This window comes from Nicotiana tabacum, chromosome 6 (assembly GCF_000715075.1).
Source record: "Nicotiana tabacum cultivar K326 chromosome 6, ASM71507v2, whole genome shotgun sequence".
Lineage (NCBI taxonomy): Eukaryota > Viridiplantae > Streptophyta > Magnoliopsida > Solanales > Solanaceae > Nicotiana > Nicotiana tabacum.
Window position 1 is genome coordinate 213,376,301 of NC_134085.1, and position 24,377 is coordinate 213,400,677.

At 38.5% G+C, this 24,377-nt stretch overlaps 2 protein-coding genes across 7 annotated transcripts; one reads left to right on the forward strand and one right to left on the reverse strand.

Annotated features, from left to right (window-relative positions):
* Positions 1-1,109: 1,109 nt before the first annotated feature.
* LOC107793814 (putative arabinosyltransferase ARAD1) lies at positions 1,110-6,084 on the forward strand. Of its 4 annotated transcripts, XR_012711176.1 has the most exons (4): positions 1,472-1,604; positions 1,708-2,924; positions 4,081-4,691; positions 5,359-6,084. XR_012711176.1 is itself a non-coding variant. In XM_016616257.2 (3 exons), exons 2-3 carry the CDS (start codon positions 1,959-1,961, stop codon positions 4,606-4,608), a joined length of 1,494 nt encoding a protein of 497 aa, XP_016471743.1. In that variant the 5' UTR covers positions 1,110-1,328; positions 1,708-1,958; the 3' UTR covers positions 4,609-4,781. The 4 variants fall into 4 exon arrangements, 3 of the variants coding, with proteins under 3 accessions (XP_016471743.1, XP_016471742.1, XP_016471741.1); XM_016616257.2 differs by lacking the exons at positions 1,472-1,604; positions 5,359-6,084 and adding an exon at positions 1,110-1,328 and having other exon boundaries at positions 4,081-4,781; XM_016616256.2 differs by lacking the exons at positions 1,472-1,604; positions 5,359-6,084 and adding an exon at positions 1,120-1,420 and having other exon boundaries at positions 4,081-4,781.
* A 1,160-nt stretch (positions 6,085-7,244) lies between these two features.
* On the reverse strand, positions 7,245-16,158 carry LOC107793813 (uncharacterized). Of its 3 annotated transcripts, XM_075256656.1 has the most exons (9): positions 15,580-16,088; positions 14,161-14,455; positions 13,657-13,728; positions 12,838-12,905; positions 11,691-11,847; positions 10,766-10,849; positions 10,568-10,657; positions 8,540-8,606; positions 7,245-7,783 (listed from the first exon to the last, which is right to left on the reverse strand). In XM_075256656.1, exons 2-9 carry the CDS (start codon positions 14,434-14,436, stop codon positions 7,725-7,727), a joined length of 873 nt encoding a protein of 290 aa, XP_075112757.1. In that variant the 5' UTR covers positions 14,437-14,455; positions 15,580-16,088; the 3' UTR covers positions 7,245-7,724. The 3 variants fall into 3 exon arrangements, with proteins under 3 accessions (XP_075112757.1, XP_075112755.1, XP_075112756.1); XM_075256654.1 differs by lacking the exon at positions 8,540-8,606 and having other exon boundaries at positions 15,580-16,158; XM_075256655.1 differs by lacking the exon at positions 8,540-8,606 and having other exon boundaries at positions 14,161-14,489; positions 15,580-16,061.
* Between the last annotated feature and the right edge of the window lie 8,219 nt (positions 16,159-24,377).

Sequence of the window (24,377 nt, forward strand, 5' to 3'; positions counted from 1 at the left end):
ACTCGCTTTGCCTAGCTTTCACGAGTAGGCGCTATCACGATTCCCGAGGGTGAAAAATCCGGATCGTGACAAGTTACCACCACCAAAACTTATAACTTAATACTAGTATTAGGAAGATTGGATTCTTATTACCTCCTCGTGATTCCAAGGTGAGGGGAAAAAATTAAAAAGAAAAGAGAAAAAAACAGTTCGTTAACTAATCAAAGCAATTACTAGTACTAGGTACCATATTTGGTCAATAGGACCATCCCCATGGAATATCAAAGATTCGTTTATCGATAATCAACTGCTTTGACTAAAACACTGTTGGACTTTAAGCCATTGGGCTTTAAAAGAGAAGAAGTGTGAATTGGAAATGGAGGGAAATAAAATGGAGGGAAAATGAAAATTTGAAGAAGTGAACTTTTGTCTTGCACTTTGTCCCTCATTGGTGAGGGACAATCACATTTATGTGCTTATATATAGATTCACTTCTTAAAGCTCTTAAAAGGAGTTGAAGAGAATGAACCCTCGCGCCGTCATCGTCGCGGATTTGGATTTGGATTTGGATTGCCAAATCACTGCTGAACGTTCAGAGGGCCTCACTGGCCGCGGTTCTGCCGCGGCGGTAGAATCGCGGCAGTCAGATTCAGAGAAGCTCTCTGGCCGCGGTGACACCTCTTCTGATATTTGCCTATAAATTCTGAAGCAAGGTTGCATCTTCAAAATACGAAAAAGACTCTAGAACTTCTTTCTTTCTGAATATACTGCATCCTAATTCGTAGTCTCTCTCTCTCAAATTCGTAAGTGTGATTTTGCTCCGTTCTTTGAGTTCGTTGGTATCCTGCAGTTTGTATTGCCACTGTTGCAGGAAGGTTTATTCCGTTTTATCCTGGGAGGATTTAATCCATTACCTTGGCAACGTGTGAGGGAGTTAAAATTCCTTAAGGACGCACAAGAAAATTGTGGATTCGGAATATTTCTGATTCTTTACTATTTTATATATTTCTTTATTTTTCTAACAGTTTCCTGAATTTTGTTTTAACTCAGTCACGTTCACAAACACGTCATATTTTTGACACCATAATTACAAAGAAACCCATAAGAAAAACAAAACAAAAAACCATAACGTGCTTTGTTATGTTATTGGTTTACAGAGAACTCAGTTCCCCTAATGAATAATGTCATTGGACACGAGAAATGAAAAAAGTCATGAAAATCGACTGCACTGACTCTCCTCTCCACTAGCTGACATTAGCAATTTGCAGATTTCAAGAGGATTTGCATAATGGGAAATTTCATATTAAATGCAATTAAAGGAAACTTAGAGATTACTCCAATATAAAATTGTGAGTAAACAGTAGTAGTATTATTATTATTATTATGGAATAAGGTTTCATCAGAAAGTATGATTTTTCTACTGACCTAAGAACTTTATCAGGTAGGTACTCATCTCTCTACTTTTAGCAAGCTTGTTATTTTTTTCCCCTTTGTTGAACATTAATTAATCTTGATGACCCAAATAAGAAAGATTGGATTTTGATTTCTCCAGTCTATTTTTTGTTGTTATTTTTCGTTTTGCTTCTTGGGGTCTTGATTTGGGGTGTATTTTCCAGATAATAAAGGTAAACAATTCTTGTTTCCTCAGCTGACACAGTTTTGTTTATATGTGCCTTTTCTTTTGGAATTTCAGCTTCTTTTGTTCTGTTTTATCTTTCATATTTGCAGGTAAAATAGGAGCATTTGTTTCCTATGCAGTGTATGAGCAGAAATTTGCGGTGAAAAAGGAACAAACTTTAAGGGTTTGAATAGCTGAATTTACCAATTTTTTGTTCTCGGAGTTTTAGTTGGACGCATGGTGTGGGTTTATGGGAGTAGTTGATGTTAGATTTGATGAAATAAGCAGAAATTACCTGGAAATGTCTGAAAGTTCTTGAAAAAGATACTGGTTTTGTGGATAAGTTACTGTATATAACAAAATGTCTCTGATTCCTGATAAAAGCATGTTACCTTCAAGGTCTCTGTCCTGTCTAATAGCCATTTCTGTTTTCCTTTTGATAATTTCTTCACTTTCCCTTCTTCAATTTGCTGATAATTCTTTCATACCCAAATCAGTTTTTAGTTTAGTTCTTGTTAATAGTTCTTCCGTTTACTTGACTTCAAGTGGAGAATCCAAAGCTCCTTTCTTGCCTATTGAAACTTCACATGAACAAACCCTGAAAAGCCAAGAATTAGCTTGTCAAACTTCCAGTTTCAGCAATGATTCTGTTGGATTCGGAGTTGGGAAAACTTGTGGCCCGAAAGAAGCTCTTCTTAAAGTGTATATGTATGACTTACCTCCTGAATTTCACTTTGGGCTATTAGGTTGGAAAGGAAGTAGGGACGACGAAACATGGCCTAGTGTTAGTAACCCGAGCCAAATACCCTCGTACCCTGGTGGCCTAAATTTACAGCACAGCATTGAGTATTGGCTTACTCTTGATCTTCTATCCTCAAACAACCCAAATATCAATAGACCATGCACTGCTGTTAGAGTGCTGAATTCTGGTGAAGCGGATGTGATCTTTGTGCCATTTTTTTCGTCTTTGAGTTACAATAGGCATTCTAAGGTTCAAGGGAAGGAAAAAATCAGTCTCAATAGAATGCTGCAGGATAAAGTGGTGGATTTTTTAAAAAGTAGAGATGAGTGGAAGCGAAGGGGTGGAAAGGATCATGTAATTGTTGCTCACCACCCCAATAGTATGTTGGATGCAAGAGAGAAGCTTGGTTCTGCCATGTTTGTACTTGCAGATTTTGGAAGGTATAGAGCCGAAATAGCAAATATTGGAAAGGATGTGATTGCTCCTTACAAACATATGGTCCAGACAATAGGTGCTGACAACTCACCCTCTTTCAGACAACGCGATACATTAGTTTACTTTCAAGGGGCAATCTATCGAAAAGATGTGAGTTCCATATCTGCTTTTATATGCAACTGATGATTTAAATATTTGTTAATGATTTTGCTATTTTCCATGTCATAAAAGTTATGCTTTAATCTAATTACCTATAAGATAGCATGCATTACTTTGTGAGGCCCCATATATTTTTGGTGGCAGTGACACTTGAAAACTAGAGCCAGATAAAGCTTTCTTCTGTCTTGTTACCAAAAGTAATATTTGAATGAAATGGGTCCAAATGGATCAAAATGGATAGTGAGTATTGTAGCCGAACTCTACTTCCTTGGAATTGAGATATAGTTTTTTGTTATCAAAAGTAGTTTCAGCAGCGTGAAAGAATGGTATGTAGCCACAGCTTTTTGTTTTCGGACAAAGTAACATTGCTGTTTTGTACTTTATCATGCTTTATTCCCTTACTGGTTAATTGATTTGGGTTTTTACTTTGAACACCTATCGCATGTGCAGTTATATTCTCTGACCTACCACCTCAATATATTGGTTTTGCTCTTAACTGTAAGATTGGAATATAGTTCATACCGCGTTTGAAACAGAAGCGAAACTAAAGTCCCTCTATCTTTTGCTTGAAGTATGATATATCTAGTAGATTTTGTTGGGCTAAAACGGCCCAAAGATACTCTTAACATGGTGCGATATTGTCCGATTTGGGCCAAGCCCGCACGGTTTTCCCCAAAAAGGCCTCACACCATTAAGAGTATCCAACTCCTTATAAGTAGCTTATTTTTCTTTTCTACTTTCCATGTGGGACTTAGTTCACATACACCCAACAGATTTCTGATACCCTGTTCAGCATTCCAGAGTAGTTAATGTGTAGGAGTCACAAGGAAAAAATAGATCTTATTACCTTCTAAGATTTTCAAAGGGAAATGCAATAGAGGAATGGCCTGTCGAATGCTGAGAATGTAATAACACGAGCTCCGCCCAAAAGAGAAAAAAACAGGGAAGCTAACAAACAGTAGATGATTAGGATGTTTTGATGGCCCCTTATGTAGGCTGTGGATTGCCAATGACATTTACGGCAGTAACATAACTGAAATTTTCCTGTTTATGTCATTTGAAGCTCGAAAGGAGAATATTGATTGTTATGAGGTCAACTTGAACTCTTTGAAGTGATAGATCTTTTTTCTTGCTTATCTAATACCAGGGTGGAGAGATTCGTCAAAATTTATACAACCTTCTCAAAGATGAAAAAGATGTACACTTCACATTTGGAAGCATTCAAGCAAATGGTGTCAGGGAGGCTGGAAGAGGAATGGCATCGTCCAAATTCTGCCTGAATATTGCTGGAGACACTCCCTCTTCAAATCGTCTCTTTGATGCCATTGCTAGCCACTGTATTCCGGTTATAATTAGTGATGAGATTGAGCTACCATTTGAAGATGTTCTCGATTACTCAGAGTTCTGTGTGTTTGTAAATTCATCTGATGCTGTAAAGAAGGGTTACCTTCTGTACCTTCTTAGAGGAATGAAGGAAGATCAGTGGACCAAAATGTGGGAAAGGATAAAGGTGCTCGGCAAACATTTTGGATATCAATATCCATCCCAAACTGATGATGCAGTGGATATGATTTGGCAGGCAGTTTCAAGAAAGGTGTCGTCTATGCGACTGAAGGATCATCGCGACAAAAGATATCACAGGTCACAGCTTTTCCTCAAAGACCAGATGTCATGATTATTTATGTGAAATTTCTGAACATCATCCTGGAGTTTTTTAGGAGACCAGCTGTCAGGTCGAGCTTGATTCTCTACTTTGTGGTATGAGAATATATCTGTGTTTTCTTTTGTTGCCAATTTTCTTAACTTCTTGTAAATTCTTTTTTTATAATGACTGCTAATTTTGTACCACTCTCCTGCTAGATAACTATGCTTCTATTTAACCACCAGCATTACCCACTGAACATAACTGGAATATGATTCTCTAACTAGCATGTATAATAAACGAAAACCAGTAAGAGGAAGTCCTGACGAAAAAGCACACTGCAATAGAGGTAGAGAATTGCCGGCAACAGCAACATCCAGACTATTCAATTTCATTATACATGAAGAAGTACTGATGCTTAAAAATAACATGATATCTATGTGCTCAGAAAATATGAAACATTTTTGTGTATAACAATGAGCATAAAATCCTAATGTCTTTCTGTGGTTCTAGCTTTACATATCACATGAAGCTGCTGTGCTTTCAAGTAAAGACTTCTACCCAAACAAATGATAGTCATCAGTGTCACAAACCTTAAAAAAAAAGAACTTCCGAGGATGCAGAATTGCCCACCAATCTCAAGTTTCTCTTAGAAAAATTACAAAAGACGGCAAGCTGTTCCTGTCCTTATGAATCTTGCTTTGGACACACTGTCAACATTTATTATGGATGGGATCTGATCCTCTTCTCACTCTTCTTTTGTTTGATTGATTTGGATCAAAGGTCATCGAAGGTGCAGGCGCTATATTCAGCTGCGTATGTAGGTCCTGCATTTCAGCATCCTTAAGTATCCGAGAATTTCTCAGGAAAAATAACTTGCCTCCTCCCCATCTGAGAGCAAGATCTATACTTCTCAGAGCAGAAACTTCCTCTGGTTGAATTGACAAGAACCCAATACAAAGAATTAGGACAATCACCCTACAGGAAGGACACAACATTTTTCTGCACTTTGGGGGGCAACAGAAGGAACAAAAGTGTTTTCTAGGCTGAGGTTATGATGAGAAAATAAGAGGTTTGTCTGTGGCTACACTCAGCATATCCTGCACAGAGTGCCTGTACATATAAACTTGTGTTTCATCTTTTATGGGATTTGCAAGACTAAAGGTACATAAAGCAGTGAGGGTCCCAAGACAAAACATATAGAGAAGTTTAAGATTCACTTCAATCATAAGCCTGTGATGCTGCAAGCAATATAAGGCTGTTATAGAAGACACTGACAGGTTTGAATAAAAGTGAAGTTGGAACACCCATTCTTTAGAAGCCAAGAATCTATACATTTGTTCCCTACATCCCTTTCATGCTTTGCCCTTTTGGACCAAACAATGACCAAATCCAGTCTTTTGGACTTAATGCCAAGTCATCTGCCAAGTCATCTAAGTATAATTACTACTACCTGTTCTTGAACCTCTAAGCATTTTAATTTTAAAGTTTTACTAACAGCTTGAGAAAGCCTAGTTTTCTATTGCATTTGACAGTTTTAACAAAATTTTTTATGACAATAGTGGTGTTCTGGCTAGCTCGTGTGTCGCTTGAGTATTATACTAGATATCTACAATCTCCGATCAGCACATATATCGAGTAACTCTATCCATCAATATTTGAGCAAATGAGGTGGTAATGTTATAATTAAAGAGGGTTTAGGATTTCCTCTTATAGGATTTTAATGTAATATAGAAAGAGATGTCCCTACTACCAGAAGTTAATTACTGAGGAGGCCAAAGCTGAGATTGCAACAGTTGCAAGAAAGCCAGATAAAGCAGATTGTTGGGCAATGTGAAGAATAGAAGCCTCTTCAAAAAATATAAATCCCAGGACTTACTTTATGCCAAATTCTACTTTAGATTTTAGAATTCAATCTAAAAACAAAAATGACAGTCTTGGTTCCTTGTGCTTAATGAGTTTCTCTTTATGCTTTTCTTTGCTCTATCTTTATTTTAGATTGTGCAATTTCCCTCCATTCAAATATTCTTAGGACCTCCTCTCTCCTACCCATTCTTGGCCTTGTCAAGCATATTGTTCTTTTCCATCTTTATTTTTTCTTGCTTACCCATGTGGACCATCTCTTTCCTTCACTTTTCCTTTTTTCCTTTTTCTTATTCGCAAATTCTGAATTTGTTCTTCTTTCATGTTGCCCGTTGTTATGCATTATCTCAATCCCATGAAAGAATTTGTTCCTCGCATATTTAATAAGGTTCTCTCAATTAATGAATATGGGATGCTTACTTCAAACCAATTGTGAAGTCCTACTTCAGAAAAAATAGGCCAAGTATTTCATGATTTCGATCAAGAGCTTCACGTTTGGAATATCTTAAAAGTATGACAAAGAGCGTCCCTCTAATACTTATTTTAAATATTTAAACAATTAGGAAATACTAGTAAATATCAAAGTTAGAGTTCTGCTTTAGTTTCATTTAAGCAATTACAAAAACAATATGTATGTATTGATGAATATGCATATAACTTCCTTCCTCTTTTATTTGGCACAATTAGTCATGAGTATGGAATTTAAGATGTTTAACCTGTCTAATTAAGCATATCATCTCTATCCAGCTCAAATCATTACTACCAGTAAGGTGCCTAAATATAATACAGTAGAAAAAATCGCAAGTAAAAAAGCAACGGTAAATACTAATTAAGCGGGAGGAAGAGTAAACCATAATGGTAATATATAAACAATGTACACGATGTGAAGATATGGTATCTCCACATTGAAAGCAGCTAAGTTGGCTGCTATATTTTTTACACGTTCAAACATTAATGAAAAATTGAACAAATGGAAATAGTTTCAGCCTCTGCACTCCAAATTTGGCAATGCAAAGATACAGCTAATAAATCGAAAAAGCAAAAAGGGAAAAGATACTCCTCTACCCTTCTACTCATCCCCGTCTTGTGCAACTTACCAACAGTAAAATGCCCCTATCGGCAACTATTTTATAACAAGCAAACTGAGCAAAGCCATTTATACTAGCTCTGGAGGAGGGGGTGTCGCCTGGGCGGTTGGTGTTGCAACATGAGTTGTTGGGTGTGCTGGTGTTGCTGAAGGTTCAGCTGCCTGTGCAGGTCCTGGTGCTATTGTTACATGCAAGCCCCTATGTTGCCCTGCCTGCAGCATGAAAGCAACTTCTGCTGCTGCTAGTGCTGTTGCCTCCTGCTTTGAAGAAAAGATATAAGAATAAGTATCCGTTAAACAAACAAAAAAAAAAAGAATTAGTAAACTACACATGTGATATAATTACATCACAAATACTGGTGCTGCTTCGTTTACAGATTGCCTTAAAATGTTGTCCGGCTACCTTAAATGGAAAGTTGTAATAAGTTTTAAATATTACTCCTACAAGAAGTTCATGGGACTCATTAAAAAAAAAAATCATAGGACTTATTTTTGCTATCTTCATTACTTCTTCCATTCAATTTTGGCCCAAACAACTCAGCTTTTCAACTTTAACTTACTACCAATGCAAAATAAAAAATGTACTACTGAATCAGAACGAAGGAGTAATGAGTAAAAGTACTATGCAAAATCTCCTAACGCATATTATTCTGCATTTAATAATCCAGGCCAGGAATAACAAAATGGGCGGGTAGAATAGAACACTTTGTGTTTCTCAGTCGCGAGGCATTTTTGGGGCCAAGACTATAATCCAATAATATAATACCCCCTCGTCTCATATTGGTAGATCATGTTCAGTTTACAATGGTTGACTTAATTCATTTTCAATCTAACATTACACATTATACTTGTCTCTGAAACTTGAAGTAATAGCATGCAAACTACATTTAAAGATCTACTAATCACTGTTGGATTTTTTTCCTTTTGTTAAATAAAACTAATCAATGAATTTATTAACTCTGAAAAATCATTAAAAATAACTGAACATTAAGTTGTAAGAATAATGTTATTTACCCGTGAGTAGAAAGGGGGTCAACAAAGAGGTGGGGTGGGGGACAGCAGTAGTAACAATTATTTGAACCTACCAAACAACAGAATAAATTACTGGTGAAAAACGGACTCTAAAATCTGAACATTATATAGTCAATTTTGATGTATAAAGAAACAACTTTCACTCCATCACAAAATGAATGAGGGAGTTTGAAGCAGGAGGACCAAAGAATATAGCATTCTGAATGGTCCGCAAAAAATTTCCATACTTAGAAACAAAAAGTAATGTAGATCGCAATATATAGAAAATAACAAATATTTATGATGTTTGAAAAATTGTAGTTAGAGAAAACACTGCTTGATTTCCCAAATAGTACAAATTTCGTATAAAATGCAGAAAAGAAGCTCACTTGCTGTTTCTCAAAGTTAACTTTATATGTGCACGCTAGCTGCACGCACATAACTTCCATAGTTAGAGCAAGCAGAGACACTTTCAAAAAGCTTGACATGCCATTAAATATTCTATTTTAATATTCTACTTAGCTCAGATGATAAGACGAAATAAGTTCCAAGATTTTATCTAACTCAAATTTACTTAACTGTGTACAAAGTGCTGACATCTATCAGCAGAACCTACAAACTCAGAACTGGAAGTAACAGTGGCACCATCGCATTTCGCACTGGACATATAACCAATTATATATTGCAACTTACACCACAATCAACATTAAAGCAAAAAGTGGGAAGCAAAAAGTATAAATCAGGAAAATGGAGGTATGGCCATAAAATAAACTTGGATTTGTTTGGAAGTTGGAAAGTGTAACAGTGAGTACAAATTTATTGAGGAAAGCACCAAAGAACAAATGAGGTATTTGATTCATGCAAGAGACATTCTTCAGTGAGCCAGATGTTTTAGCATGGAGTCTTAGAACAAATATCCTTGCATGAGGTACTTCAGTCATGGAAGAGTGAACATGACATCCCTTCCATTTTTTAGCGAGAGCACCCAGCAGGCGCACGTTGAAGCTAGCGGGTTCGACTGAATCCGCTTCGCGGAAATATATACTGTTTATGTATATATATTATATTGGAAAAAGATAATTTTCTGTTATAATGTTGCAAATGAACCCACTTGACAAACACAAAGGTTGTGGAGCGATGGTCGAGCGGGTTCAACAAGTTCAAGAAGTTCCGACCTCGAATCTGCGCTGGCTCGGTTGTCCTCCTTATTTTTACAAAGTTATCCTGAGACTGTCTTCTTCTTTATCAACAATTCCCTTACAGGGTGGGAGATAGGGTGGGAGATAGGGTGGGAGATGGAAGTAGAATCCGCTTTTGGAATCATAGGTGGAATTTTATTAGTTTTTGGAACTGCAACATAAACAAAACTAACATGTTGTAGTTCTTTTTACTTTTTGGTTACTTTATTAGTTTATTACTCCCATGTATAGAATTTGGTTTTTTTATTTTTTTAAGTATGTTAGAGTTTAACAAATTTAAAAAATTTAAGAGTATATATTTGAAAGTAAAATTTATCAAAAAGTAATTGTTTTGTTAAAATTTAAATTTGATAATTTATAATTCTCTTTTCTTAAACGATGACATCAACATTGATATACCGTTGTCCAAGTGCTTAAAAAAGAGGGGAAAAGGCTTTAAAATGATGCAGGATGTTGACTTTACTATGGTTGTACCATGGCTTTACAATAGTTTTTGACTCCGCTTATGAGAAATCCCGGGTCCGCCACTGGCACCCAGTATTGACGTATTAAACTAGGAGTGGAGGTCTTAAATGTTTCTGAAAAGGTCCACTTAGTTCCCATAAACTAGAGCAAAGATCCAAGTAACTCAGCCAAAATTTATTACATACATGTGCACGGAAGCGTTAGTCAACCATAACAAAAGCTAAACAAGAATTTATCTGATCTGCACCACAGGAATTTTCCATTTTACAAAAATGTAACGAATCATCATATTAGCAAGAATGAAGATTGACATGTTAATAGTTATTTATAGATAACGAGAAACAAAAGAAATCTCTAAGGCTCTAACCTGTCTTTGCCTTCGACGCTGCATGATACTGATAGCCCAAGCCATGATGTAGCAAGGTAGAAGAAAACCAGCAGCACGGAGCAAAAAAAGCTGTATAAAAAATCGACCAGATCAGTAATCCCGCACGATCTAATGTGTCATAAACTCATTATAGCAAGCAACAAATAGAAAGATGAATTCACTGTATGATTCACTCACAGAGAAAAAGGTGGAGACATCGTCATCATCTCCATCATCATTTCCGATGGTCACAGCATGCCTCAATAATAGAAGGGCCATTAACTGCATGGGAAGAGTGTGCAATATTCTTTGAGTATCTAGAAACCGAGATAAGCTCAAAATATAATATAGACAGATTGCATGGGTAAAACAAAAGAAAAATATTGGAAGCAAATTTTTTGTTATCAACGCGTCTTAAAGATTTCTCCCTAGTTTCTCTATTTTTAGTACTGGGGAGAACTTTTACATATCTAGACAATAAAGTGACGGTCATTTCTGATCAATTCAACCAGCGGAAAGTACAAAAGGGTAATACAATGAAGGAAGTGAATATAAGAAGATAAGAGAAAGCAAAGGCATGAAATGTAGCATGAGGCCCTGAACAGGCCTCTTTCTCTTACCAGGTGCTGCAGTTTCAAGAACTTGCAGGAAAATCACTGTAACATGAGCATTAAAATATAAACAAGATAGGGCGGAATGAGTTTTTTTTTTTTTTTTGGGGGGGGGGTGATGGCAAGGGTGAGTTGACAGTATTTTCCATTTTGAGCATTCCCTAAATATGCCTCCTATAAAAGGAAAATTTTCTTTTTCCTCATTTTCAAGAAGGGGTGAAGGGTCAGAAATCAAAGGAAGTTGTGGCCCATAAATTGTATTACCGCTTCTCTTCTCAAGTCAGCATTAGGTCACCACTTACAAATGAAAATTCATGTATTAAATGGTCAATGTAATACCCCACCTCCACCTCAAAAAAGAATTCTGAATCTGCTGTCTTTTTTTTTTTTTTTTGATGAATAAGAATTCTGTATCTGCTGATGTGCATTAGCTTCTACATGAAAAATAATAATGTATATTCCACATCTCCACTAGCCAGCACTTAGCAAACATGATTTTAACAGTTGCTTACAATTAGAGCAGCAGAACGACAAAATGCAGCTCCACTAGCACTTGAATCAGCGTACTCGTCATAGTCAGCCTCCAAGAGATGGCGGTCTGCAGCTGCCATCGCAAGAAGCCGTGGATCATGCAAGTCAAGCTGAGTACCAGCCACTGTCCAGCCCTCACTGCAAGGCAAAACCACGTGGACGAATCCATCAGCGACAAAGAAGACAGAAAAGAAAATTTTCAAGATTAAGATTGCAAGGAGACATGCTGATCATGTTGGATGCCCTCACTGAAGAGGTTAACAGCTACTGGCACTAAAGAAAACGTTCCATCAGATTTTCACCCAAATTTTTAGTAACAAGGGCCTTTAAATAATGGTGGAAAACTGGCTGCCCAAAAATATAATAAGCTTAACATGTTTTAAATACATCCAAAATAGGGGTAAATGTCTTTATGGCCAGTTCAGATTGTCATAAACTGTTTTTGTTGGGCTATGGAAAATAATCTTCATGTCAATGATGCTGAATTACTTTAACTAGAAACATATACTTGGAAGAAAAAAAAAGCCACAAACATATAAAATTACACGATATCAAAGAGCAAAAAAGTACCAGGAATTGGAATCATCACTAGATACGAAAGACATGTGGTAATGCAGAGTTCATGGTCATACAACATAGATAAGGATTTCACTTTTTGTGATTACTGCATACCATTATTTTTTTAAAGCTGAAATGCATAAAATACAGTTGTGCTTGTTAATGACTTCTGAATTGAACAGTACATTGTCCTACTTTTGCATTCAAGAAGAATCGCAGCTTCACTTACAAATTATAAGCTTCGAGAGAAATAAAGTATCAGGGGGCCTCTAAATAAGTGGAGCAATTCATAAAGAAGATGCAAATAATCAAGTCAAACGGAAAGGTGTGAGAACAAACAGGAGTAAGATTGTTATTCCACGGGCTATTTCCTCTCTTTTCATTTCTTTTTCTTTTTTGGGGAGTGGGGGTAAGTGTCAGAGTGTAGAAATGGTACAATGTCAACATACTTTGAAAAATAAACACCAAAATCAGAAGATCAGTGTCTCTATTCCATAGACTGAGACAAATGCTTGGAAAAATAAATCAAATTTGGTATGCACAAAGACAATAATCATGATTTAAACTAACCTGATGTCGATGGCAATATCTTCAGAAGGAGAAAGCGGTGGTGGAGCAGTATAGCCAGGTTGATAAGACTGCAGGTTACAGAGTTTTCCAAGTCAGCATATAACTTTGTCTGAAACAAGTGAGCCTGAACTAGAAACTCCTTCAGCACATATTCACGAACATTCAGTTTTGTGATTCTAAACAATGTTGTCAAAGGCTCATTTAAGGCGCTCTTAAGCCCCCAAGCTCAGAAAAGCTCAGGGAGGGTGCTTCACCTTGCTTAAGCTGTGCTTTACTGTGGGCAAGGCACTAAAGAGTGCCTCATTGCCCATGAATTCTACCTTGAATCAAGCGGTACTAAACAATAAATATAATAGGCAAAGAATATATTAATCGCTAAGGACAATATCATGTATGAAGTTGTTAATTTTTTCTTGCATTACCTATATATATTTACTTTTTTCTTGCATTACATATATATTTTTTACTTTTTTTTATTCATTGCACCTTTTTGTTACTAAAGCCCACACTTAAATTGCGCTAAAAGCCCCAATTGACATGGATCACTTTTTAAAGCTTTTCGCCTTTGACAACGCTGATTCTAAAGTCCCAATTACTTAAATTTCTGAAGGGAAAATGATCATTGAATTATGGCATAAGGTGAGCTATATTTCTCCAATCAAATAAACTGAATATGCAAAACCGTGCTATTTCTTAACACCCCCACCCACCTTTTTTTCAAGCTCATTTGGCAATAAGTGCTTTTGGGATGGGACGAGGCAAGTCATGAAGCATCATCACTCAGAATGCAAACGGATATTAACAGGTAGAACAAAGTACCTGATGGCAAATCTCGCAAATTATATCACCCTTCTCATTGCACCAACGCTGAACACATTTCCTATGAGCATACTGCATTTTGTAACAAAGACGCCGACAAGAATTGAAAGGGAAAAAAAAGAATAATTAGAATCAAATAAGGTCCATACACATATAAAAGATCTTTTGTCATGAAGTTGCAACACAACCGGACAAAACATGACCATCAATGATTCAAAGGCTTTGGAATCTTAGCAAATTCTAGAGAAGTTATAAGAACTAAGGAAAAGTTTGAAAGAAACACTGAAGACCGGTCAAAGGAAAAACACGTAGCCAGAATAAAAGACGTGAACAATAAGAAAACTGTTAAATTTTAAATCACGACAATCTCAAGTTCTTGCCATTCAGGCTTAGGAAAAATGAAGATGACACTATAAATATACATTTATTACATGCAAAAGCAGCATCAAGATCAATGCTTAGTAGCTAGTCAAACCAGTGCCCAAAAATACTTCACAAACATACCTTTAAGCTGCCATTGCAGCCACAAGGAATCTCCAAATTCTTAGTGCTATCTTCTTCCTGGCAAATTCGGCATTCCACAGTCTGAAGTAATGGCTCATCTTCACCTCCAGCTTCTAGTTCTTCATCCTCCTTATTAATAGTACCATAAGGTGATTGACCTACTGTGTGCGAGCAAGAACTTCCAGCAGAGGATCCTGCATCCTCTGACCCTTGCAACGAGTGCAAAGATTCAGGTGTGATAAGGCGATCAACACATAGAGCCAAGTGTTCTCCCATTAGCAGTTGACTCACGTATCTTTAAAATGAACAAATATGGTCAGCCAGCTTAACTAACAAGAGAAGAAAGGAAAAATTATTAAAGTCACAAAACACAAATGTCAGTCCAATCATCATATATAAGAGCAACTAGCCTTATTGGTTTTCTTCATCTTTTGGATAGCTCTAGTGACTTTTATTACGAGCCAGGATTTAGAGCTTATGCGTTTGGGATTCTAATCCTTTTAAGTTACTGGGTTTTAAATTAATAATTTATATAAATTAAATGAATTTTTTAAGACAAATAAAGGGTTTGGATCAAAGTTACTAGGTTTGGCCGAACCCGTCACCAAATCACTGGCTCCGCCCCCGGTTAAACTTCATATGGCTAAGTCCAAAATTTTAACCACTTTCTGGCCATAATAATAGAAGTCTTACAACTCAGTAAAAGAAACTATCAAAAGACAAGAGAAACAGTTCTTAAAAATCCTATGATATACTTCCCTCCTAGTTTCTCCTCACAATGTTAAGCCTCTTGTCCATTGGTACAAAGACCCAAATGCTACATTACTTGACAGAGAAACTGGATATTGAAGTTTGAATTGTCAACAAACAGAATTTCCAAACCCAATAAAAGCAAAAGTACAATCAAGAGGTATGGCCTTAGTAGTAAGATCAACTGTGAACTAACTACTAATCTTTTCTTTGATTTTGCTTCTTTTTTTTTTTCTTTTTTTTTAGGATAGGTATCAAGATAGGAAAGGCAAAGATCAGGAATTTTTTTCAAGTAGAGTTGAGCTCTTCTACACAAAAGTGGAGGCTTTCTGCTAAACTGAGACCATATACCCAAAAAAAGAACTACCCTTTAATTGGAAATACTGAAGCAAAATGCGTTTGATAAATTTCTGATTCCTGCCTTTCCAATTTTTCTCTTACCATATACAGGGTAAAATTTTCTAAAACGGAACCAAGTTTGAAAATTACCAACTTTGAAGATTTAAACAAAAGCAACAAATTCTATTTCAATAATTGCATTATAAAAGAAGCCAGAAACCAGAAAACCTAACCAAATTGACTCAGCGTAATGAAAAATCTTAAACAAAAAAAACAAAAACAAAAATATAAGGAAAACAAAACAGAGGAAACAATAGAATTTTGAGGTACCTGAAAATGCAATTCTTGACGGATTTTGGTTGTCGGAGAGAAGCTAATGAATATGTATGAGTATTTTCTTCTGATACAAGAAATAGTCGTTTTTGGTTTTGGGCTTTGCTTGCAAATTGGATTTCAATATGAAAATAATGTATAAAAGTCTTCTCTGGAAAATATTGATTTTATTTATAAGTAGATATTAATGGACAAAGTCATCATTTTTGCGGGACCGCTAAAACTGCAACGACATCGTTTATGGACGTCCCAATTCCAAATTATGGCTCCTTTATTTAGTAGCCGGCATCCAAGTCGTCTTGTTTGCACATAAATTCTTTTACCTTTTTTAAAAAAGATTAAAAATAGTTTTTTATGAAACTTGATTAGTTTTTTAAAAAAAAAAAAAAAATTCAAGTTCCACAAACTTGTTTGAACCATTTTCCAAAAATTAACTTTCAACACAACTTTAAAAAAAAATCAAGTTTCAAGTAAATCTATGTGCAAACACCAACTAACTCAGTAATTTTTTGCATTTTGCATATAAATTGTTATTGATTGACAAATATTAAGTGAATGTATTCTTATTTTTAATATGCAACATTTAGAACAGAATTTGTGAGTTAAAATAAATAATGTGTGAGAGTGCAACTAAATAGTAAAAACTTAGTGAACACGCACCGTCTGGATGGATTCCTTCCAAGAAGCAGCGCACTACCAACACAAGAAGCTCTCTGAGAAATTTGGTGAGGTCAATTGTTTGACTTTCAACAATTTAACTTTTGCGATTTCTTAGACCAAAATAACGAAATTAATTAACAAAAATTTCCACGCGCAAAGCCACACTATTTGTCCACGTTGGTACGGAAAAGGTTATTAGAAAAACATTAATCAAGGAAAGAAAAAGATGCAAAAGTGTGATTACTTTTCTTTTGAGAGAGAAGATAGGATGTGTTAAAAAGACTTGGTAAAAGAGCTTTGTAAAAGGGGTAGGTCATGATTCAAATGAGTTTTGGTTAGACGAGACAAAGATAATGGACATTCCATTCTCTCATGGTTTCTAGAAGACATGTTGTATAGTAGGTAATATAGGCAGGTAACAAATCAAAACAAATATCTTATATTAGATGAGTACTTTTTCCTGATTTCCACCGTCTCAATCCACTTTGAAAGAATTTGGACCTCTCATGTAATGTTCATTCCGTCCTATTTTATGTGATTTGTTTGATTTTTCACTGAGTTAAAAAAACATTTTATCATCTAAACAAGTCATAAATATTTGCATAACTATAAATCATCTCATTAATAGTAAAATAAGGGTATCAAATATATAAAAATATTATCATTTTGGAACAGACTAAAACGAAAAAGTACATTATATAAATTGTAAGAGAGAAAGTATTATTATTCTATGTTCCATTAAAGTGAATTAATGGTGTAAAACAAATTCATAACTTATAGTCTATTGACTTATTGTATTTTTTGCAAACAGGTTTCCTTATGCATGATTAAGTAATGCATTTATAGGGCAATTCTTTGACGACCAAAAATTTCAAATTCTGTGCAATTTTTTTTTTTTTTTTTTTTGGTTTTTCATTCGGTATTCAATATTCGTATTGGGACCCGACTAAATTCGGATTCGCACTGGGAAGTCTCATATTTGGGAGTAAAGCGCTCTCTGACAAAGACGACTCTATACCCAGGGCTCGATCGATGACTTCTGGTTAAGAATGAAGGAGTACTTACTGTTTGACTCAAAAGATATTAAAACCTTTTTGAACAAATCAGTCAAAGATGAAAGGGTAAATCTTAGTCAAACTTAATTGATTCCAGATCGAAAGATTTAGTAGTAATAATTACATATGGGACGAATGAACTATCAACAATCTTATTAAGATTCGATACTGCCTTCTTCATCGATGGATGAGGAAGGAGGATTACAATTGTTTTTCCTCTTAGGATACAAGAATGGAGCTTTTGTTCTTATTTTTCTTGTGAGAAAGATGGAGAATCCCCCCCCCCCCCAAAAAAAAAAAACCTTCCTGGGCTATATATATATAATCGAAACCTCTTGATCCCCGTCATGACTTGGTGCGCTTGGGTCGGTGGTGCATTCTGGTCGTGACTCTAGGCATTGTTCTTTTTGATGTGTCGGATATCTTGGAGGAGACATGAAGTGGACCCTATTGACTTCCACTACCCGATTGCTAAAAAGGGGTCGTGGGCAACCTGGTCGTAGTGGTCAGATTTTGACCAATACAGTTAGTCCCTCCGTCCATCTGGGTCGTCATTTGTCGGGCTCGACGGATGGATCATGTTTGCAGCGTAGTCGAGAGGAATCTGACCCCCAACTTTCCGTTCCTTAGTTGTGTTCTGTGGATTTTTGGCGGGGTGGAGGTGTTCTTTCGGCACTCATGGACTGTTGAGATAGTTTCAGAATCGAAATGCCGGTTTGGCAAATGAAGCGTTGGTTCGTGTATGCCACCATTACGACACACGTTCCTGGGGAACTGAAACGTTTCGTGCCCCATCAAATTCAAATGGTGACTATTAGGTTTCGTGCTTGGAGAATTTATGTCTCTTATAAATAGGGGAACTTTGTCATTTGATTGATTCGCTTCATCATCCGTTTGAGAGAGTTCTTCAGATATCGCTTTTTCAGATATATCTCGAATTTTTGCTTTCCTTCCTGCTCATTGAAACCCATTCGTTCTTTCTTTGTATTACTTTTCTTTGGAGAGTTTTCTTCTAAAAAATGGTCGGTGGTTCTTCTCGTATGATCTCCCTGTTGCCAATCCGATACTAGAGAGTTCTGTTCAGGTCACCAGAGAAGTGGATGTGGTGGAGGATAAGGAGATTCCATCGGTAGATGAGATTCTGCCTCACCCCGGGAGGGACGCGACTGACTTCAGCTTCGGCGGTGGAGCGGAGCCGGAACACGTCACTTCCGTTGTGAGAGAAAGGGGAATTGTAGATTTGAGGGAACAGTGGGGAATCCCCAGTTTCATCGAGATACGGCCGACGGAGGGGGATGACATAGTTCACTTCGACCGCCCCGGATATTGTGTGTTCTACGCCTACCCCTTCATTGTCGGGTACACACTTTTTCTTCCCATGTTGGTGGTAGATTTCTGTCGTTACTACGAGGTGTGCCCTGCTCAGCTTTCGCCTTACTTGTACAAGTTGTTTCTTATGCTGCTCAAGTATGCGGAGCTTGCTGGTCATGAGGTCTCGTGAGGCCATATGCTGAGCATATTTGCTCCACAACTGATTCGAGGTATGATGATTCATGCGCGTCCTCGGGGATCAAAAGGTCTGGTGGTGAAGATGGACGACAGAACTAATCGTCATTTCTATGAAAATTATTTTTATGTGCGGACTGAGCATATTGTGGCAGACCCGACGGGATTCCCCTAGAGATGGAACTTTGCCCGTAAGTTTGCATCTTTAATTAATGGAATATTTGACCATCTTCCTCGGATACTAAACTGCTTTGTTTTTTTGCAACTGAAAGATTGCCCCCTCCCCCTGTCGAAGGGATTCGTGAATGGATGGAGGCCATTCTTCCCCTTACAGTGGGAGTTCGCACCTGGTCGACTTTTCACGAGAGGTTTGGACGTAGGCCCCTTACAGGTGAGATGACGTCCTCATCTACTGTCTTTCCTTTTTTTTTTGTTCAGCCTCTTATGCACCATTTGTCATTGTCAAGGAGGGTGCGGAGAGCAAGGGCCCCTCAGCTAGCCTTTCGACAGTCGGCCGCATCTGCTCGTCTTGTCGCTATACCCACTGTACGCTCTTTGTCGAGGGCTGATTCGGCTGCATCTATGATCTTGGTTACTCCAGCGAGGGCCACTTCTCAGGACGAGGTCCCGACCAATGTCGCCTGTCCTATGAACGAGTCACCGCCGACTGGAGAGGAGGAAGGGTCATCGAAGAGACGGAGAGTAGAGTTTGAGATGGCGCCTCTGACAGTGATTCACCTGGATGACTCTCCCCCGACGGGCTTAGGAGAAGGTGTTGTTGCAGCATCTCCCATAGAGGCAGAGCAAATTGTTGACGTTGGCGCTGGCGGTCAGTGATCGAAAACTTCGGTTGTCGTCATGGCTTAGCTAGAAGTTCATGTTGTTACTGGCAATCAACGCCTTGTTCTGGCAGAGAACCAGACCTCGGGCGCCGCTGTAGTGACTTCAGATGTGCCCTCCTCTTCTGCAGCGGGTCGTGCTCCTCCTTCGGCAGTGGAAAGGGGAAAAAGTGTGATGATTGACGAGTATGAGTCCGAGTTAGACCTGGATCCTGATAATGTCAGGATGTTCGAGGAGGGCCTTACTCATTCGGTGGTTCATGCGGGAGGCTCAGCTCGTATTCTCTAGATCCCTTCCTGCGTTAACCTTTTGACAGAGGAGGAGAATCTGGTGCCGCAATTTAGCCTGTTATGTTCGGAAGCTGAGAATGAGTCCCTTCGAGATATCCTTAATGTTGAGTCGAGGGACGAGGTGGCCGTCATTGGCTTGAGGGTACGTTGCATTTGGCTTTCGTTTTAAGTTTTTCCCTTTGTTCGAAAGCATCAGTTTAACTGTCTTTCTGTTTTCCAGACGTATATGGTGGAAGTGGAAAGCATTTGCAAGGCTAACACCCGGTCGAGGATTTTCTTGCAGATGCTGGAGAATACTGTCGCTATCGTAACATATGTCGCGGGTTGCACGAACGTTTGAGGATGGATCCCCGTAATCGGGCTCTGGGCAAGGAGTTGGAGAAAAGGGACCAGGAATTGATGTAGACGATCCGTAGCAAGAGTGAACTTGAGGAGAAACTCCGCATCAAGGACGAGGAGCTCGAATTGGGTCAGGGGATCGCTGCAGAGTGTGAGCATTTGCAGGGCAGGTTGAGGTCTATGCAGTCGGAGATAGACCAGAATTTGGTCTGAGTCGAGGAGATGAGCGCAGAGTGGAGAGGGAAGTTGACCGCGATGGAGAGCAAGGTTGCTGGTTTGGAAAACATTGAGATAGCCTGGTCTAAGGCTTTGGCGAGGACGGTAGCCCTAGAGGATACTATCCGCGTACATCAATCTGAACAAGAATCGGAGAGGGTGACAACTCCTCTTATGGAGGCGAGGCTCGAGGAGTGGATCAGTACGATTGATCAGGAGCCTTCGGTCTTGGGAGATCGGGTCGCGGCCCTGGAGGTGTAGAATGAGCGATTAAAGGCTCAGGTTGAATCGTCTCCCGCTGTCATCCCCCGCCAAGTGCATAAGCTCTGGGTTTATGCCGAAGCCCAGCGGGACATATATAGGGGTTTGTGGGAAGCAAGCACTGTGGCTGAGGCTGCTTACGAAGAAGCGCGAGCGAAAGCTCGCAAGGTTCGCATCAACTGTGGATACGATGCGGCGACACCCGAAGCTAATGGGGGTGCGGATGGTGATGATGATGAACCTCGTGGGCTGATGATGACAGTGGTGATGATGACGGCGGTGATGATGCCGAATGAAGAATGTTGTCCTTTGTTTTTATTTTTATTCCGTTTGTCAATTGGCGTCCCTTCATTCCGTCTTTTCTTTCTTTTTTTATATTGGTTGGCCTGGGCCATATGTTAGCGGTTGTAGCCCGTACTATGACATTGCATAAATAAAAGTTTCCTTCTTCGCTATTTGCCTTGTACTTCAATTTTTATTCTAATTGTTCGTGGCCTTGGTGCAATACAGGGGCTCGCCCGACGAGTCCCGGTTTTTTTTCCTTCGGTGGTTGTCGAACTCTTTCCTTTTTTGGTGAAGGCACTTGACCTTAAAAGGTGTTATTTCGAACTTATCAAAATTACAGCCCGTCGCAGTTCGAGCGAGGTCGAACCTCTCCTTTTTTTATGGCGGAGGCCCTTGGCTTTAAAGGGTGTTATTTCGAACTTATCAAAATTGCAGCCCGTCGCGGTTCGAGCGAGGTCGAACCTCTTTTTTTTTTACGGCAAAGGCCCTTGGCCTTAAAGGGTGTTATTTCGAACTTATCGAAATAACAACCCGTCGTAGTTCGAGCGAGGTTGAACCTTTCTTTTTTTATTTGATGGCGAAGGCCCTTGGCCTTAAAGGGTGTTATTTCGAACTTATCGAAATAACAACCCATCGCAGTTCGAGCGAGGTCGAACCTTTCTTTTTCTCTTTGATGGCGAAGGCCCTCGGCCTTAAAGGGTGTTATTTCGAACTTATCAAGATTACAGCCCGTCGCGGTTCGAGCGAGGTCGAACCTCTTTTTTTTTTCCTTTGATGGCGAAAACCCTTGGACTTAAAGGGTGTTATTTCGAACTTATCGAATTAACAACCCATCGTAGTTCGAGCGAGGTCGAACCTCTCTTGTTTTTTTCCTTTGATGGCGAAGGCCCTTGGCCTTAAAGGGTGTTATTTTGAACTTATCGAAATAACAGCCTGTCGTAGTTCGAGCGAAGTCGAACCTTTCTTTTTTTCTTTGATGGCGAAGGCCCTTGGCCTCAAAGGGTGTTATTTCGAACTTAGTGAAATAACAACCCGTCGTAGTTCGAGCGAGGTCGAACATTTCTTTTTCTCTTTGATGGCGAAGGCCCTTGGCCTTAAAGTGTGTTATTTCGAACTTATCGAAATAACAGCCCGTCATAGTTCGAGCGAGGTCAAACCTTTCTTTTTCTCTTTGATGGCGAAGGCCCTTGGCCTTAAAGGGTGTTATTTTGAAATTATCGAAATAACAACCCATCGTGGTTTGAGCGAGGTCGAACCTTTCTTTTTCTCTTTGATGGCGAAGGCCCTTGGCCTTAAAGGGTGTTATTTCTAACTTATCAAAATAACAGCCCGTCGTGGTTCGAACGAGGTCGAACTTTTCTTTTTCTCTTTGATTGCGAAGGCCCTTGGCCTTAAAGGGTGTTATTTTGAACTTATCAAAATAACAGCCCGTCGTAGTTCGAGTGAGGTCGAACCTTTCTTTTTCTCTTTTATGGCGAAGGCCCTTGGACTTAAAGGGTGTTATTTCAAATTTATCGAAATAATAGCCCATCGTAGTTCGTAGTTCTTGGAGAGTCGGGTATTGCTTGCAGCAGATGCTTCAACACTGGTGGACACGATGTGTCAACATCTTGCGCAGGCTTGTGCTGTGCGTGTGTTATAGTTTCCCGTCCGACTTTGGCCGTTCAGCTTGGAGATACTGCCGGCCGGGAGGGTTTCGGCTGAACCGAAATAGTTTTTGTTCTTCAATCTAGATGTCCCTGTGTATGTTCGCCCATGTGGATCTTATGTACCTGTTCTGAGGAAGTGTGTGAGGCGAGGGTGAGATGTTCTTTGCTTCTATCTGGCGGTTCGATTGGGGGAAGCTGGATTGTTGTGCAATTTTCCTTGTTTAGGATGTTCACGGCCGATGGGGCTAGGAATTCCAGGCTTCGTGAATCCATTTGGTTCTCCTTCTGTGCCTCCTTCGATGAATGATCGTGTTTCTCAGCTTTGATCTAGGAAAAACTAGGAATTTTCACTAGGAAATCCCCACAGACGGCGCCAAATTGTTTGACTCAAAAGATATTAAAGCCTTTTTAAACAAATCAATCAAAGATGAAGGGGTAAATCTTAGTCAAACTTAATTGGTTCCAGATCGAAAGATGTAGTAGTAATAATTACATATGGGACGAATGAACTATCAACAATCTTATTAAGATTCGATACTGCCTTCTTTATCGATGGATGAGGAAGGAGGATTACAATTGTTTTTCCTCTTAGGATAAAAGAATGGAGGTTTTGTTCTTATTTTTCTTGTAAGAAAGATAGAGAAGCCCCCCCCCCCCCCGGAAAACCTTCTTGGGCTATATATATATAGTCGAAACCTCTTGATCCCCGTCGTGACTTGGTGCGCTTGGGTCAGTGGTGCGTTCTGGTCGTGACTCTAAGCGTTGTTCTTTTTGATGTGTCGGATATCTTGGAGGAGACATAAAGTGGACCCTATTGACTTCCACTACCCGATTGCTTAAAAGGGGTCGTGGGCAACCTGGTCGTGGTGGTCAGATTTTGACCAATACACTTACCACTCCACCACAACTTTTGTTGGTCTGTGGAATTTAGTTGATCACAAGATTGACCTGAACTAAGGTTCACTCTTTATCGTCTTTGCATTTTGCCTATTTCATCCCCTCGTGAGTCCAGATGTCTAAAACATGATGTAAATCAAGGATTGCCCTCAACAGTATTGATATGTCTACCATTCAGCCCAATGAGAAAGTGTTGGGCCAAGGCCCCTCTCGTCCTTGATTTTTGGTTTCAACTGAAAATTCTTTGGGGCATTTGCATCTATACTCGTTTTTGGGTCACGTTTTAACTTGTGCCCGCTTTGCAAAAAAAATTATAAGCGTACCCACTTTTTTGCGTAATTTCAGCATACATGCCTGAAGTAGCAAAGGTAATCACGCAAAACTTCAGCATTCTAGAAGACGGGCCTGAAGTAGCAAAAATTGCTAAACCAAATGTCTAAAGTTTTTATTTGTAATTGCTGAACTTAAGCATAGTAGTTGAAGTTTTGTTCTCTATTTGCTGAAATTTTTGTTTGTAATTGCTGAACTTAAACATAGTAGCTGAAATTTTGTTCTCTATTTGATGAAGTTTTTGTTTGTAATTGCTGAACTTAAGCATTCTAGTAGCTAAAGTTTTGTTCTCTATTTGTTGAACTTAAACATGTTTTAGCTGAAGTTTTGTTTTATATTTGCTGAACTTCAGCATGTTTTACGCTATCATATAATTGATTTTTTTGTACAGATAATAAGTTTATAATAAGTAGAATTAGTAACTTAAAAAACTAGATAATGATTTAGCACAACAGGTTAAAATGCAT